This window comes from Astyanax mexicanus, chromosome 1 (assembly GCF_023375975.1).
Source record: "Astyanax mexicanus isolate ESR-SI-001 chromosome 1, AstMex3_surface, whole genome shotgun sequence".
In the NCBI taxonomy this organism is placed as follows: domain Eukaryota; kingdom Metazoa; phylum Chordata; class Actinopteri; order Characiformes; family Acestrorhamphidae; genus Astyanax; species Astyanax mexicanus.
In genome coordinates, this window is record NC_064408.1 from 130,337,284 (window position 1) to 130,356,137 (window position 18,854).

At 34.9% G+C, this 18,854-nt stretch overlaps 1 protein-coding gene across 3 annotated transcripts; it reads right to left on the reverse strand.

Moving 5' to 3' along the window:
• Positions 1 to 529: 529 nt before the first annotated feature.
• herpud2 (HERPUD family member 2) lies at positions 530 to 18,833 on the reverse strand. 3 transcript variants are annotated; one of them, XM_022662438.2, is made up of 9 exons: positions 18,814 to 18,833; positions 13,985 to 14,319; positions 13,047 to 13,124; positions 11,501 to 11,602; positions 8,741 to 8,853; positions 3,628 to 3,753; positions 2,591 to 2,926; positions 2,273 to 2,375; positions 530 to 1,001 (listed from the first exon to the last, which is right to left on the reverse strand). In XM_022662438.2, the coding sequence occupies exons 2-9, from the start codon at positions 14,129 to 14,131 to the stop codon at positions 831 to 833; spliced, it is 1,176 nt and encodes a 391-aa protein (XP_022518159.2). In that variant the 5' UTR covers positions 14,132 to 14,319; positions 18,814 to 18,833; the 3' UTR covers positions 530 to 830. The 3 variants fall into 3 exon arrangements, with proteins under 3 accessions (XP_022518159.2, XP_022518160.2, XP_022518158.2); XM_022662439.2 differs by lacking the exon at positions 18,814 to 18,833 and adding an exon at positions 16,516 to 16,611 and having other exon boundaries at positions 11,501 to 11,599; XM_022662437.2 differs by lacking the exon at positions 18,814 to 18,833 and adding an exon at positions 16,516 to 16,611.
• Between the last annotated feature and the right edge of the window lie 21 nt (positions 18,834 to 18,854).

Consider the following 18,854-nt stretch of genomic DNA (forward strand, 5'->3'; position numbering starts at 1 on the left):
ATGCATTGATATAGGGTGAATACTTTTGAAAATTACATTTTTCAGATTTTTATTTGGTTAAAATGTTGAAAACCATGGGTCATTTACATGGACATGGACAATAAAACTAAATATCAACTAAAACTATCATCAAAACTGGTTAGTGTAGGCCTAAAATTTACACACAATCTTTAATAATAAAATGTGTGATTGATGTATTTGTAGCTCAAAACAGATTTTCTCCATCGATAAACTGAAACACAAAGATTTGTAGATCAAATTTTCATGATTTTCCAAAACTTTCTGGGTATTTTTATTTTTCAAAAATGTATTCAGGCCTGCTAATTGCTGTTTTCAAATTGACTTTTTCAAGTTTTTCATGACAGTTTAAACCCTGTGGATATTTGGAAACAGCGGGTAAGCTGCTCTGCTTTTAAACCGAGCACTAGGAGGCGCTAAACTTCCACCACTCTGAGAAACCACAACTTCTTTTTATTGGAAAACAAAACACAGCTTATCTGTAGTGAGACGCTCGTAACAGTAGGCGTGATAGACAGTAACTCCTCTTTATTTACACATGAAAGCAGTAACATTCAGATCTTTTTCATCGTTCAGAAACAGAATCGACTCTCAGTCGAACAGGAAGACAAATCAGTCAGCAGTTCCCCCGTCGTTTTCCCTGGCCCGATCGAAACGGCACTAATCAGCAGGAGAGCACAAGAGCTCAGAACTAGAGCATAGTCATCCTGCTAGTCTGGGAACAGTCCGGATGAACTCGGTTAACTCAGGGCTGGAGTTACGATCAGGAATCCAGCTTTACTCTGTTGGTTTTAGTCTCTGTTGGTTGGGGTTCAGTTGGCGGCGCGAGGCGGACCCTCCGGCACTAAAGAGGTGAAGAAGGTACTGATGAAGGACCAGGTGGACGCCAGAAAACCTGGCCTGGGTGGAGCTGCATCCTCAGAACCTTCCTCCCCACTCTCAGCATCATCCTCCTCCTCCATCCCTTCATCCATAATCCTCTCCTGCAGCACAGAGAAAGAGAGAGAGAGTAAAATATTCATTTTAATTATTAAAAACAGAAACTAAAAAAATAACCAGAGAACACTTAGCGAGGAGAAAAAATAGAATATAACAGAGTTCCATAATCTTGGACTCATTCAGGAGCGCCCTCTAGTGTCTGATAAACCCGGATTTTTAAACTGAAAAATGTTCTAATTTTCTCATCGCAGAACTGTATCGAATGTTTCAGCAGGGCAGACATAATCTTTTAAACTCCAGTTATAATAAAGAACTGTAGTGTACTGCAGTTTAAAAGCTAGTACACTAGAGTATAACAGAGTACAGTGCAGTAGTGTACAGTAGAGTATAGTACCGTAGATTATAGTAAAGTACTGCATAGCACAGTAGATTATAGTAAAGTACTGCATAGTACAGTAGAGTATAGTAAAGTACTGTATAGTACAGTAATGTTTAGCACAGTAGAGTACAGCACAGTCCTGCAGAGTACAGTACAGTATAGTTCGGTACAGTAGAGTGCAGTACAGTACAGTATAGCACAGTAGAGTACAGTACAGTACACTACAGTAGAGTACAGTTCAGTAGAGTACAATACTGTACAATATAGTACAGTACAGTAGATTATAGTATAGTACAGCAGAGTATAGAAGAGTGATGTATAGTACTGTAAAGTACAGTATGGTACAGTAGAGTTTAGTACAGAACAATACAGTTGAGTACATTTCATTAGAGTACAATACTGTATAGTACAGTAGAGTATAGTACTGTAGAATACCGAATAGTAGAGTACAGCACAGTGTAGTATAGTATAGTGCAGTAGATTAAAGTATAGTACAGCAGAGTATAGAAGAGTAGAGTGCTGTATAGTACAGTACTGTAGAGTACAGTATAGTACAGTACTGTAGAGTACAGAACAATACAGTTGAGTACAGTTCATTAGAGTACAATACTGTATAGTACAGTAGAGTATAGTACCGTAGAATATCGTATAGTAGAGTATAGTACAGTAAAGTCCCGTATAGTAGAGTACAGCACAGTGTAGTATAGTACAGTGCAGTATACTATAGTACAGTAGAGTACAGTACAGTGCAGTATAGTATAGTACAGAAAAGTATACTATAGTACAGTAGAGTACAGTACAGTGCAGTATAGTATAGTACAGAAAAGTATACTATAGTACAGTAGAGTATAGTAAAGTAGATAATAGTACAGTACAGTAGAGTACTGTGTAGTATAGTATAGTATAGTACAGTATGTGGTAGTATGCATGTTTTACCATTTCCTGGATGTCGTTGTTTCTCTCAGCTTCATCCTGTGGATCTTCAGCAGGTACCGGGTTCTGCAGCTCGGCTCTGAACGGGAACCAGCCGGCCTGGTGCCTAACACACCCACACACACACACTTAATATTAATTAATCTAAATTAATCTAATTTAATCGCATTCATTTTCAAGGTGTTTGTTCACTGGATTCAAGCTGAGCACAAAGAGCAGAGCACTGATTTACAGCACAATATATTGTTTATATTTGTATGTAAATGATATAAATATGTAAATTAATAAATATATTGTGATATAAAAGGGCGGGGGACTCACAGGTAGACGAGCAGCATGGCGCCGATCACCATGACGAATCGGCTGAAGGAGGAGTAGAAGTAGACGATGCTGAGCAGGATAGCAGCGCGCGACACCGTGTACAGCCAGTCCAGCCAATCACGGTTCAGCTCATCCTCGTTCAGAATAGCCCCGCCCTGAGCGTTCATCTGCAAGTTCTGATTGGCTGGCCGCTCCTCCGGTATGGGATTTGGGGCGGGGTTTGGCCCCATAGGGGCTGCGGGTTCGTTGGGCGGGGCCGGAACCGCGGTGGGGCGTGGACTCCGCGGAGGGGGCGGAGTCTCGGCCGACGCCTGGGAAGCGGCCATGGCAGCTTGACTGCAGAACAGGAAGTCAGCGAGGTGATAAATAAACAAACGAATAAACACAAACAAATGTTCAAATAATGAGTTTCACATTTTATTTAAAAAAAAATAATTTAAAATGTTCTTTGTTATTTGAAAATTGAACTGAATATTGAAAATATACAACTGAAAATTTCATTTATAAAATGAACAGTAATGTTTAATTCTATAAATTACTAACAGCATATCTACCAAATTTAGAAAATGTATTTATATTTATTTAAGTAGTTAAATAAAAAAAAAATGTATATTATGAAATGAAGTTTATATTAATTTAGAAACAACAGCACTAATGTTTTAAGAGTCTTGGCATCATGTTCTTCTCCACCAGTCTTATAGTCTATATTATAGACTATAAATAATAAATAATTGTGATAAGCAATTTTATCCTTATCATAAGAATATAATATATAATCTTTATTATACTACTACTACTACTACTAATAATAATAATAATAATAAAATAATAATAATACAGTAGCCTTATAATGTTTATTTACACATTTACATTTTTATAAGCAATGAGCAATTGAAATATTATTAATATTAAAATACACTGGAATCATATTTTAAAGATTTTAAGTTTACATACCTGAAATAAATCACACAAAAATCAATAATTAGTATTAACATAACGATTGTCTGAAACCTGCTCAGGCTCAGTAAAGAACTCACTATTGCATATAGTACTGCCGGGCGTACATCTGCTGCCACCACAGCATCTGCATAGGAGTGTACACAGGGTTAGCTGCCAGTCCAGCAGGGGGCGCTGCCAGAGCCGAGAGCGGCATTCCCTGAGGCCTGGTACACAACAACACACAAATACACACAGATATAACACACACACACATTTACAGCACTGTTTTAAGACACACTCCTCGACTCGTCTTCATCCATAACGCAAAGTTGTGTTATTTTAGCGGATTAGCTTAGCTTACGTTTGTCAATGTTAATTGCCTCATGGGCAATGCTAAAACTAATGTTAGAAACTGTGCAGCGGGCAAGACTTTCTTTGTATTTATTTTTACCACACATGGATATACTTTAGAGTAGTCTGAAGTGAAATGAGTTTTGATGGGAGCCATGACGCTCCTGAACGCATCCCAACAAAACTGATCTGACTTGCGGCATCAGGGAGCCGTTATTAATATGCGGTAGACTTCCGCGTCTTCCGGGAGACTTTGCAAGTCTGCATTACAAAATTCACAATATAAAAACTAAAAACTAATAAAAAACGCAAGACACGATTAACATAGAGTACTAGTCAAAAGTTTGGACACACCTTCAATTCATTTAATGTTTTTATTATTTTTTTTTCCTACATAGTAAATGAATAGTAAAGTGATCTATCAGATTATGAAGGAACACATAATGAATCATGTAGTAACTTAAAAACAGTGTTAAACAAACCTAAATACTCTGTGAAATATTTAGATGCTCTTATCTGGGGAGCTGTTTGTTAACTTGTGGTTTCTGAGGCTGAAAACTCTGATAAACTTATTCTGTACAACAGAGAAAACTCTCTCTCTTCCTTTACTTTCCTGGGGTGGTCCTGATGAATGCCAGTTCCATCATTTAACATACCTGTCAAATTTTGGACTTAAAAATAAGGGATTTTTTCCGCCGCCCCAACAGCCCAACCGAGGGCTTGTGCTTTATATATATATATATATAAATAAATATATATATATATATATATATATATATATATATATATATATATATATATATATATATATATATATATGAACTTGAAGGGTGCACAAATTTACAAAAAGGACATGGATCAGATATATTCCATAAGTAAATAATAGTCCTAAGGGGCCTACACAATTAATAATCTTTCATTAATACTTCTTTCTATCGTTCAGTCCACTCCTGATCAGTTCAGTTAATTTCAGCCCTCTCCACATTTTCTCTCTCTCTCCAGCTCAACCATCTCTTCTACCCCTTCTAAATAATACATTACATTACATTATAATACATTACCACAATACTTGAGATTTAAACAAATTCTAACAAACCCTAAAACTAGCCCTGAACTAATAGAGTTTGGAAATGATAGTTATTGGCTGATCAGGCACATCAGGGCAGGGCATTATATATATATATATATATATATATATATATATATATATATATATATATATATATATATATATATGTAGATTTTTCTCAAACCCTGAATATCTATCTAGCTAATTCTAAAGTTAAGCTAACTGAGTCACAAGCTGGATTTTATTAAACACACAGTGGGTTTAATTTATGTTTTGATTCAGAGAAGAGTCTTTTTAACCAGCTATCAGAAACAATCTCATCACAGTTTACATGGTTAATTACCTTTCTTTTAGAAAAATCTCCGTATATCCAGATTAGTTTTAACGACAGCTGCTCCGACTAGCTGCCTGAACTCACACCGAGGGGAGGGGCGGGGCTTCCCCCACACTAAACAGCTCTCCGCAAAACCAGCAAGCTGATTGGCTGTTTCTCCTGAAAGGCGGGACTTTCTCCTTGAACCGGCACCACGATTGGTTAAGAGACACACAGCGGTCAGTGCATTGTCGCCTGTGGCCTATATATTTTTTATTTAGTATAATACGGGAAATTTACGGGAAAATACTAATACGGGAGGACGGCGGGAAAGAGGAGTAAAATACGGTAGTTTCCCGGCCAAAACGGGAGACTTGACAGGTATGTCATTTAAACATTTTTGAATATTTATACCAACTCTACCTCTTCACTACTTTACTTTAACTGATGCTCTCAAACACTTTATTAAGAGACAAGAAATTCAAGTAATTAACTCTTGATGAGTTCAGCACAGCTGCTAACTGAAAGCCTGAATTCCAGGAGACTCTACCTCATAAAACTGACTGAGAAAATCCAGCAGAGATGTTCAAAACTGATCATCTAAACAAGAGGAGATACTTAAAATAATAACTTTGTGTCTTTTTAATAGTTTGGATGAGTTTAGTATTAATCTACGATACAGAAAATTTTAATAAAATGAAAAAAAAAACCACTAAAATGAACAATACAACAAATGACAGACCATCAGCAGAGACATCAAAGAGCATTTTGTTACATCACAGAACATTCTGTGACGTCACAGAGCATTCTGTGACATCACAGAGCATGTCATACACAACATTCCGTGACATCACAGAACATTCTGTTATCCTGATGAGAGCCAGTTTCATCATTGTAATGTTTGACTGAGTAGTTGCTTCTCATAATCTGGATTAGAACATTACTCAAATATTCACTATTCACTGTATACCTGTAACTCTACCTCTTCACTACTTTACTTTAACTGATGCTCTCAAACACTTTATTAAGAGACAAGAAATTCAAGTAATTAACTCTTGATGAGTTCAGCACAGCTGTTAACTGAAAGACTGAATTCCAGAAGACTCTACCTCATAAAACTGACTGAGAAAATCCAGCAGAGATGTTCAAACCTGATCATCTAAACAAGAGGAGCTACTTTAAAGAATGTAAAATATAAATCATATTCTGGTTTGTTTAACACTTTTCAGTTTAATAAATAATTCCAGAAGTTTTTCCTCATAGTTTGAATGAGTTTAGTATTAATCTACAATACAGAACATTTTAAAATAATAAAATGTTGAATTTTGTTGAATGATTCAGACAATCTGCTTTATTATTTAATCTTTATCTTATTAAATACTTCATTACTGCAGTTCTTCTTCTCCTGTCAGATTAACTCTAATTCTTCTCTTCTCTGCCGAAACCGAGACTCAGTTCTTAATCATGTTAATCTGAGCTAAAGGTTAAAGCTGCTGTTTCCATGTGGGTCAGCCAGACGTCTTCCTGTAGCAGTTTTTAACTCCAGTTTCTAAGAGTCTTTATTTGAAGGTGTAGGAAACAGTTTTAACAGAGTTCTCTGTGTTTCTGTGTCTTTTTCTAGTTATTATGATGATGATGAAAGTGTGAATGTGCTATAAGTGTGTAAATGTGTAAATGCTGCTGCAGTAGAGCCCTGGTGAAAAACATGTACTTTATTGTACTAAAAACATACTAAGAAATGTCTAAGTATGCTGTAAATATACTAAACAGATTTATGTACTTCCTTAAAATATATTAAAACTACATTAATATTATGCTTCCATTAAATGTTTGAAACTTTGATCATACTTTTTAAAAAGTACAATATAGTGTTTTTTTTAATAATTAAACGACTATTAAGTACACTTTTAGTTTAATGTAATTCAGTATAATTTCCAAATATACTTTTGCACATTTTTAGCAAAGTGTTAAAAACATGTTACAGTAGATCACTTTCACTTAAAGTACAATGTATTATGTAACGTTTTAGAAAGTAAATTAAATTACTAATACTAATTAAAATAGTAAAGTAAATTTAAAGTAACCTGCTAAAAATTGTAGGACAGTATATTAAAATATATATTTTTATACCCAACGAAGTATACTAAAAGTGTTTTACTTACAAAAGACTGAAACAAGAAGTATTTATATTTGTACTCTAATGTAAACATAGATCACATATATTTAACATCAATTCTTAGTACATATACTCTTATTAATCTGGTGTATAATAAATAGTGATACAGTTGTAATATTCATTATTAAATATATTATAATTTTACTGTAATATATTTAAAATGTGGGTTTAAATACATTAAGTAGTTCATATGTTTAAATGTTACTTAAGTATATTTAAAATAGTTCCATTTTAGTACAGTTAAATACATTTAGCACAATTTAAGTAAGATTTTTGTACTATTTTTATACTGTAATTAAAGTAAAATAAGTAAAAAAAGTTGTTACATTTTATCACTCTTTAAATATACTGATTAATAATAATGTAGCTACAAGAACACTTTAGTGCACTATAACATAATAATGCTTAGTATACTTTAATCTATTTTTTTCACTACTGATGCTCAGTTTGTAGTTTATTTCTATAACTACAGGCCAGCTGTAACTACTGTAAATCAAGGTTTTACTTCCTAAAAAAAACACCCAACCTTTTATTTTAAAGTTTTAGTTCATTTTTACTTTGAAAGCTCAGGTAGTATACTTTTAAACTTTTACTTTACTAGATTTTGCACCATTTTAGGTTGTTCACTGGAACCTGAAGAGCTTAAATTAGAGGTGTGGTAAAATCTTTGACTGGTAGAGTATATAAAACTATTCTAAAATTAATTTTAATATAAGCTGAGGTTGTTTTTTACAGCTTGTTTTACAGAAAGTAAAAGACAGTGGGATCTGTACTGATGCAGGAGCACACAGTCGTGACTTGGATTATTAAGAGGTTAATTAGTTCATTCATTGTGCCCAATCTCCACAAATTTAAACTAGAAATAATAGTCAAATATTCACTAAAAATTGTTTAAAAGTAGTGAATCAATATTACTAAAAACAAATGTAAAGTAAATGAAATTTGCCCTCCTGGTTGGGTTTAAAGCTGGTGAAGGTGAGTTTATAAACAGTGTTAAATCAGGTTATAACTTGTGTATTAAAGGAGAACTTAGATATTTATTTTAGCTTTTTATTAAAAACACTGTTTAAACTTTTAGTACTTTTAGTATATGTGTACAGTGCCTAATTTTAAATGTCAGAACCCTCCTGAGAATTCTACTAATGAAGTTTGGAGCTACTTTGCGTTTGTTAATAGTGTAAAATAGTGATTTACAGTGATATATATGCCCCTATCACTAGCATTGTGATCTGTTGGGAGTATCGGCTAAAAGCGCTGTATATCTAAACTGTATAAACTCTATAAATGCTGGGTAAGCTTTACCGTGCAGAACCGCCTCGGTGCCGAAGACCGTCTGCACTTCCTGTGATGGGGGGACCAGGAACATCCTGATAGGACACAGTGACTGAGGGGGAGGGGCCAACAGTCTCAACATTCTGGGGAGAAACACATTTATATATGTTATATATTGCATTAGCCATGTTGGCTAATAAAGCTAACATACTGTATAATAAAACTAATACGCTAATAAAATAGCATGGTGCTAACTGCAGGACCAACTCATCACACTGTCTTCTAAAACCATGTGGAGGCAGGATTAGGTAGTTAATCATCTTCAGGTTCACACTACGCAATTTTACACTCGTTTTTTAGTCGCCCTGCAAATATCTAGCATGTTTAATATCTAGACCAGGGGTCGACAATAGGCGGATGTTAAAAGTGAAACATCTGGCCTGTGAGGTTGTTTGAACTATAATGAACGTCTTTAGTTTCCGCTCATTCTCGTTTTTCCGCCCACTCTCCTTATAAGGACGTTTTTCCCGGTCGTGTCCCAATTCACTAGCCGGGGCAGAGGTAGTGTATTGGACCGTGACCCTCACAACACGGGTTGGATCCCGCGTGAGAAGTGTTGATTTTTTTATTTTTCTTTCTACTTGGGTTTACCTGCTTTGAGATCAACTGTTCTGTAATTGGGTTCAACAACCCTCTGAGCTGGAGAGCTACTAGTCTGTAGCATCACTCCATCCCATTACACTACATTTTACAAAACCATTTTTTTTTTTCGTGGCCACGTAATGGCTTTGAAAATATCTGGCCCACGGCCAAACTTTATTGCCAAACTACCAATCGCAGACTAGGAGTCAATTGCAGTAACTATCTACAGCCAATAAGATCACGAAGAAATCCTCACGCTTAGCTGTATATTAATTTTTTTTCTACAGTAAACAGGGTTTAGGGACTAAAGTAACATTACTGCTACTGCGATCTGATTGGTGGGTTGATAATCTGATGCTGGAGTTACAGCTAGAGCTTTAGTCTGAATTTAAAAGCTTTTAAAATTATGTCTTTCTCCCTCTTTCTCTCTCTCTTTTTCTCATGCTGTCTCTCACACTTTCTCCTTCTTTCATGCTCTCTCTCTCGCTTTTTCTCTCACATGCTTTTTTTCTTTCTCATTCTGTCTCACTCACACGCTCTTTTTCATGCTCTTTCTCCCTCTCTTTCTCTCACAATCTCTCGCACACTCTCTTTCTCTTGCTGTCTCACTTACACTCTCTCCCTCTTGCACGCTCTTTCTCACAATCTCTCACACGCTTCTCTCGCTCTTTCTCACACGGTTTTTCTTTCACATGCTGTCTCACTTGCTCTCTCACAATCTCTTCTTTCTTTGCACTCTCTTTCATGCTCTCTCTCTCTTTCTCTTACATGCTCTCTCTTTCTCGAGCAGTCTCACTCCTCCTCTGCCTCTTTCATGCTCTCTTTCTCTTACAATCTCTCACACACTCTCTCTCTCGCTCTTTCTTTGACATGCTTTTTTCTTTCTCATGCTGTCTCACTCTTTCCATTTTTCATGCTCTCTCTCTTTCACTTACAATCTCTCACATGCTCTCTCTTTCTCGTGCTGTCTCATTCACTCTCCCTCTTTCATGCTCTCTCTCTCTTACAATCTCTCACATGCTCTCTCTTTCTTGTGCTGTCTCACTCACTCTCTCTCTTTCTCTTACAATCTCTCATACTCTTTCTCTTGCTGTCTCACTCACTCTCTCCCTCTTTCATCCTCTCTCTCTTTCTCATACAATCTCTCATACGCTCTCTCTTTCTCTTGCTGTCTCACTTACACTCTCTCCCTCTTGCAAGCTCTTTCTCACAATCTTTCACACACTTCTCTCACTCTTTCTCACGCGCTTTTTCCTTTCTCATGCTGTCTCACTCCTGCTGTGCCTCTTTCATGCTCTCTTTCTCTTACAATCTCTCACACACACTCTCTCTCTCGCTCTTTCTTTCACATGCTTTTTTCTTTCTCATGCTGTCTCACTCTCTCCTTCTTTCATCCTCTCTCTCTCTTTCTCTTACAATCTCTCATACGCTCTCTCTTTCTCTTGCTGTCTCACTTACACTCTCTCCCTCTTGCACGCTCTTTCTCACAATCTTTCACACGCTTCTCTCTCTCTTTCTCATGTGCTTTTTCCTTTCTCATGCTGTCTCACTCCTGCTCTGCCTCTTTCATGCTCTCTTTCTCTCACACACTCTCTCTCTCTCTCTCTCGCTCTTTCTTTCACATGCTTTTTTCTTTCTCGTGCTGTCTCACTCTTTCCCTCTTTCATCCTCTCTCTCTCTTTCTCTTACAATCTCTCTCACACTCTCTCTCTCGCTCTTTCTTTCACATGCTTTTTTCTTTCTTGTGCTGTCTCACTCTTTCCCTCTTTCATCCTCTTTTTCTCACACTTTCTCTCACACATTCTCTCTCTCTCATGCTGTCTCACTCACTCTCTCCCTCTTTCACGCTCTCTCTCTCTTACTCTCGCGCTCTTTCTTTTAGTCTCTGTGGAGGTGCTGTGGATCTGGGATTAAATATGTATAATTTGGGTTTATCAGGGTATCAGGGTTTCGCTGGTGAGTAGGAGCACTAGTACACGAGTACGATATTAAACCTGATACCAGTATCACTATTCACTAACTAACTAAACTCTTACTAAAGTATTAGTACCGGGGGAGCTGGAGGAAGATCACTCTCTAGTGCACGTCTTTTACCTGTACAGGTGAGTACAGGTGAGTGTAGGCGTAGTACAGGTGTAGCGCACTCACCGTGGCACTGGGGTCAGAGGTCACGGGGGGGATGCCGAGGTCACTGCCATCAGCAGGTGAGCGTGGTGAACACACCAGATGAACCATGTGATACTCCTCCTGCTGCCAGATCAAAGAGATCAAAAGAAAATAATAGATTATGTAAATTAATCACAGGTACGACAATCAGACCATCAGTTAGTTCACTTCACACAATAATCCATAATCCATAATCAATCACATTATCACATCAATGCAAATCAGTGCCGGGTGATATGGCCAAATCACCATTTATCACCATATATTCCTTAATTCCGGTCAATATGAACAGTATAAAAGCCACTATTCCCCTAGAGAATAAAAGTAGATTAAAGTATATTAAGCATTATTATACTATAGTGCACTAAAGTGTACTAATGTGTTCTTGTAGCCACATTATTATTAATCAATATATAAAGAGAGCTCAAATGGAACAACTTTATTATACTTATTTTACTTTAATTACAGTATAAAAACTGTACAAAGTTAAGTGTTCTTAACTGCACTAAAATTGAACCATTTTAAATATACTTAAGGAACATTTAAACTACTTCATGTGTGTAACCCCATATTTTAAATATTCTTACAGTAAAACTATAATACATTTAATAATGAGTATTACAATTATATCACTATTTATTATACACCAGGTATATTAGAGTATATTTACTAAGAATTGATGTTAAATATATGTGATATATTTACATTAGAGTACAAATATGCTTCTTTTTTCTGTATTTTGTAGCAAGTAGCCCACTTTTAGTATACTTTGTTGGATATAAAAAGTTATATTTAATATACTGTAGTACAATGTTTATTTTTTTTTTTGTTACAAACTTACTTCAAAATGTATAAATGTAGTAAATGTAATTTAATTTACTTTGTAAAAAGGTACATGATACATTTTAAGTACTTTAAGTGAACCACTGTAACAGCTGTTTTAAACACACCTTGCTAAAAAAGTACAAAAGTATATATTTGGAAATAAGTATTTTAGAAGTATATTTACTTTCAAACATTTGATGAAAGCATAATAATATTAATGTACTTTTAATATATATTTTAAGTAAGTACAGTATATTTACAGCATACTTAGACATTTTTCAATATGTTTTAATATGAAGTACCATAAAGTATATATATGTTTTTTCACCAGGGTCTGTAGTGAATGTAATCACACTTGGACACAATTGGACAGAAAGGTAAAAATATTATATTTATAAATTTAAATACATTTTATGATACACAATTAATTGACTCTCTCTGTAGTGAAATGTACAGTCGGTTGTATTTGCAACATAAGCGAGAGGTTACGACACCCCGGCGCTGTAACTGCTAACCTCCCTGGACGTAGACGGAAGAAAAAAAAAAAGATAAAAGTTTGCAACACAGGACAGTTCAGATGGTGGATAAACAGCTCCAATCATGTTTCAAAGAAAATGAAACCCGTCCTGCAGGCTCAGGGTGCATCAGTCTGTACACTACAGCTCACTATAACCTCCATCAAGGTTGTGTCACTCATACGTACCGTTCTCAGAACATCCCGAAGCTGCTGATGGTCCTGCAGGAGACGTCCTGAGTACACCAGCCTCTGCTCTTTACACAACTACAACACAAAAACACACAATACTGCCGTTAACTAAAGTTCCCCCCGAGAAACAACAAATAAATCACCATATAATACCATATAATATCAGCATTATCTCATCATTTAAACAGACGTAAAATTTACTACTTCTTCCAAAACATTACTGCAATTAGGCAAAGCAAGTTTATTTATAGCACCTTTCATACACAACGGTCATTCAAAATGCTTTACAAGTCAAATTACAAAAACATGTAACAATAAAAATGCAAAAAAATTGCTTGCATTAATTAGTATAATAAACATATAATATGAAAATGGTTCATCTCACATATTTGCAACAACCACCACCTACAAAAACTAAAACTAAAACAAAATGTTATGTTTCAATGTTATTTAGAACTATTGTTTTATATGTACATATGTCTTTTAAAAGTAATAAAGTAGGAAAACATTAAAAAAAGAAAAAGGTTGAACATGCATTCAATTACCTGCATTACCATTACCTGTTCAGCACTAAATACTGATTATACTGATAATAATTAGCAATGGAGTTAGGAGTGAAATATTCACACTGTTTCTTAAGGTTTTTTTCAGATATCTCTTAATTAATTAAACATAAACAATAAGACCCGGGAACACCATTGCTGTTCCTGACAAATGAACATCAATTCTGTGACGGTCAATAAAGGAACGTACAACCACACGGTTATGAGAATATCACTTAAGAGAAAGGGTCGTCATTCCAGCAGTCTGCAAAATATGGACCTGGACCTTACACTGGATAAACTAGGACTACATGTCTTGTATGAAAGATCAGGACAGGAACAGAATGTCCCGTCCCTCAGCCCCGTCCCCGTCCCTTCCCCCCCCGGACTCACCGGTTTACTGGGGTAGACGTTAGCGATGTGCCTCTTCAGCTTCTCCACGGTCCAGCTGAGGAAGCAGTTGATGGTCTGGTCGTGGAACCTCTGGTTGGGGGCGCGGATAACGAGGGTAACCGGACCGTCGGCCGCATCCCGGTCCATCTTTCATCCTACAGGAACGAGCCGAGGACTTCCTGCTCCAGATCCGGGCCGGTTACAGCGGGAACAGAGGCATCCCTCCCCTCAGGGTCCGGTGCAGGAGGCAGCGGTAAGTTCTGGTCTGATCTCAGAGTCCAACATGACCCGATTCTTCCATAGTGATGATCCGGCACAAACGCACCTCTTTCAGCCTGCAGAGACAAACACAGGAGGACAACAATGATTTAGATGATCCTGACAGTTCTGCTCTGGAGTTCTGCCAGTACAGCTGACCTCAGTTACAGACCAGCTTTATTACTCTATATAACTTAATATAACTCCGGAAAAATGAAGAGAGCGCTTCAAAACTATCAGTTTTTACTCTGATGTTGCTATTTATAGGTCAATTTTTGAGTAAAAGAAACATTTTTGTTTTATTCTACAAACTACTGACAACATTTCTCCCAAATCCCACATAAAAACATCAACATTTAGAGTGTTTATTTACAGCAAATAATAACAAAAAAGATTCAGTGCTTTCAGGCCTCAAATAATGCAAAGACAACAAGTTTATATTCATTTAGAAACAACAACAATAATATTTGGTGTTTTTAATCACATTTTCATAATTGTTTTTTTTTTCAAACTATTTTTTTTATGCATCTTGGCATGTTCTACTCCACCAGTCTTACACACTGCTTTTGGATAACTTTATGCCAAACGGGTCATTGTTGGACAATTTTCCTGTTTTAGTGCTACAAGGTAAACGTCTCATCCTATATTGTCAAATTAAAATGAATTAAATTAAAAATAAAAAAGCACCTATTATTTGCAGAAAATGATAATTGTCAAAATAATTAAAAAAAAGTTATCATGCAAAGCTTTCAGACCTTAAATAATGCAAAGAAAATAAAATAAATTCATATTCATTTAGAAACAACACTAATGTTTTAAGAGCTCAGAAACCAATAAAATGTTTTTTTTATGCATCTTGGCATGTTCTCGTCCACCAGTCTTACACACTGCTTTTGGGTGACCGTATTCCAAACTGGTCATTGTTGGATAATTCACCTGTTTAATGCTACAACGTAAACGTCACAAACAAGTACTTATTCCTTTAGAAACAACAGTAATGTTTTAAGTGTTCAGAAATCAATATTTGTTGCAATAACCCTGATTTTATGCACCTTGGCATGTCCTCCTCCACCAGTTTTACACACTGCTTTTGGGTGACCTTATGCCACTCCTTATATAGCATACACTAGAGATGTGCCATATCATATTGTACACAACCATACCACAAAACATTGTTCCATGTGATATTGAAGACACAATAAACAAATCTGCAGGAAACTGTTGTAAAACATTTATAGATTTATAAACTATAGCTACGTTTCTGTGTGTAACTATAGGTTTACATTGGATCTCCGGTGGATTTGGTGTCTTATAGAGACTCTAAAACTAGATCAGTGGCTGAACTGCACTTAGCAGGGCATTATTACACATGTTGTAAAGTAACATATGACATTACAAAGACTCCATCTCGCTGGTGTAGCAGTGCTGTTAGCCAATCAGAGGTGATATGTTTTGATGTATGAATATTCATGAGCAAGAGCCGAAATCCTGTCTTTTTTCAGAGACCTCTAATTCAGTGAAATAAAGCAGGGCTAAACAGAAACACCGGAGCACTTTTTTTTCTCACTAAAACCAAAAACAAGGTACTTATTCATACTCATTAAAACCACAACTAGACATTTTAAAATTAATTTAAAAAACGATGGAATGAGACCTTTAACACAAACAATATGTAAATATTCTTAATATCTAAAACTATTAAAGGCATAAAACGCGTTTATAATGACATTCAATCATTTAACAATATATATTACAATACACATCACAATATATATCACAATATACATGTTAAAACATCGTTCTGATGTTTATCAGTCACAGTAGTTTCGGGCCTACTTTCAGGCTGGATTTCAGAATTATTCCGTTCCACCTTAAACCCCGCAGCAGCTCGGTACAGTAGAAGCGCCTCGGTGGCAACAACAATGTAGCTGCTGCTCCTGCATTTAAGGTGGAACGGAATAATTCCGAAAACGAGCCAAAAAGCACAAAAACACGCGATTTAAAGCCGCAAAAAACAAACCAGCAGTAAAATAGAGCGAAAAAGCCTTAAATATTAATATTTACCCGCGTTTTAAACGTTTTAAACAGATAATATTGAGCTTTTAACTGCAGTAATGTAGCGTTAAAAGAGCTAAAGCTGAAGATCTAACAGCAGCACAGCTCTACACTAACTCTACACTAATTCTACACTATTTCTACACTAATTCTACACTAATTCTACACTAATTCTACACTCTAAACTGATAATAATCAGATTAATAACAGATTCTCACCCGGATCCTCAGTTCCTCCGGTTTCAGCTGCTGTTTAACCTCCAATACATCAAACGCAAACTGTGTTGCCAGATCCAACAAAAATCTCCAGCCCGAAGTCAGAAAATAGTCAAAAATAAGAGAGCACTTAAAAATGATGAGTTTCTTTGATTTTACCAAATTGAAAACCTCTGGAATATAATCAAGAGGAAGATGGATGATCACAAACCATCAAACCACCAAACTGAACTGCTTGAATTTTTGCACCAGGAGTAAAGCAGCATAAAGTTATCCAAAAGCAGTGTGTAAGACTGGTGGAGGAGAACATGATGCCAAGATGCATGAAAAAAAACTGTGATTAAAAACCAGGATTATTCCACCAAATATTGATTATTTCTGAACTCTTAAAACTTTATGAATATGAACTAGTTTTCTTTGCATTATTTGAGATCTGAAAGCTCTGCATCTTTTTTTAGTTTTTGTTTTTTATCCATTTCTCATTTTCTGCAAATAAATGCTCTAAATGGCAATATTTTTATTTGGAATTTGGGAGAAATGTTGTCTGTAGTTTATAGAATAAAACAACAATGTTTACTTTACTCAAACATAAACCTATAAATAGTAAAATCAGATAAACTGATTTAAGAGCTATACGTCTGTCACAGATTCGAAGCAAATGGCAAAACAATTATGAGTGTATGACTTAGTATTTTGTTTATAAGGGGTTTATTATTAGTATTGCTATTTATCTTAAAGTCATTAATAATATTATACATTATTGTTTTATTTGTTGTGTTATAACAGTTTCATATACCAGTCAAGAATATTTAATATTAACATAATTAGAAAATATAAAAAAATAACTGACTTTTATTTACTCATTTCTGTTCCTGTCAATTCTGAAAACTCTCTTGTCTTTTCAATTTGGCGGAAAAACCGCGAACCTGGCAACTCTGAACACAACCGAGCACGGGACAGGAAGTGCAGCACTAACACAAACATCACCTTATTGTAATTTTTAATATTATTATTAAATACCTGCCTATTTAATTAATCAATGCAGTTACTTGAGTGATAATTACAGTATACATTAATTGTCTATTATTAGTAAATTAATCAATCCCTGCTGTGAATAAATATATAAACACACTATTCTGCTGTAATTAAATATTTACATTATTTTATCTTTATTCTGTGTTTTAGTTTTACTCACCTTTAAAAAAAAAGAAAAAAAAAGAATAATTACTTTATTATTATTATAAACGTTGTTATTGTTGGGTTTTATAGACGACGCAACGCCGTGACGTCACCGGACACAACAAAGAGAGAGAGAGCGATGCTTTACTAAAACATGTATTGTTTAAATATTCCTAAAAAATTACATTCTGCTTATACAATATACAAATAACAATAAAGCATTAAAAAGCATTAAAATTGTGATTAAATAAATCTTTCTTTTACATATACATTACATATGGTTAACGTATTTACATTTGTACCTCTTGTTACTTATTGAAGACAAATAATGAAAAATAAAAAAAAGAAGAAAAAGTTATTTTTTTTCTTAATTCATCTCATTTCTAATCACCAATGTTAAAGTTCTGATTGTATAGGTCTATATTTTTTTTAATCTTTTTTGTGGAGTTTAAATTCACTATTCTTAACAAATACTAAAAACGTAAAAAATAAAATAAAAATGAAATAACAATTTTTTTTAAAATAAGTACATATGTTGAACAATTTCATGATCATTTTTTTATGTTTTAATATAACCTCTCTCTCTTTCTTGCTCTCTCTTTGTTGTGGTCAGTGACGTCAAAGTGTTGCGTGGTCCATAAAACGCCAATAATATAATAATAACAACGTTAAGTATAGTTAACTTAGGCAAATCTTTTTTATCATGTTAATACTTAAATAAACTCAAACTTAAACTTAAACTTAAAAGGAAATATTTTGTTACAGTGAAAAGTGTATGTTTATTTATTAAAGTTTAAACATTTAAAAAATAAATAACAGATGTTTTTACATTATTGATGCATGTTAATACATTGACCTATTTTTTTCACAACCACGGGATGAGTCTTTTCACACAAATGCGAATTAATGAACAAATGAGAAGCTACTCCCTGCATCAGTTAATCGGGGATAAATACATTTTTTTGTTGTTGTTGTTTTCAGCTGAAACATAATTAAATCACACATGCAGTATTTATGTAATTATCCAATGGGAGGCGTTTTATCTATTTGCTTAGGTAAATGCATGTGGTGACCTTTATTATTATTATTATTATTATTATTATTATATTTTTTTTACATTACATTTTTATGGCCTGATTTCTGTTGCCAGGGTTACCCACGCT

What these genes read in the sequence shown, in the direction of transcription:
- herpud2 (XM_022662438.2), bottom strand. Translation starts at nt 14,131, where the DNA reads ATGGACCGGGATGCGGCCGACGGTCCGGTTACCCTCGTTATCCGCGCC. An exon ending in CACCGAGGCGGTTCTGCACG is followed by an intron (nt 3,754 to 8,740) that starts GTAAAGCTTACC and finishes GTTGTGTACCAG; the next exon opens with GCCTCAGGGAATGCCGCTCT. An exon ending in GCCATGCTGCTCGTCTACCT is followed by an intron (nt 2,376 to 2,590) that starts GTGAGTCCCCCG and finishes TGGGTGTGTTAG; the next exon opens with GCACCAGGCCGGCTGGTTCC.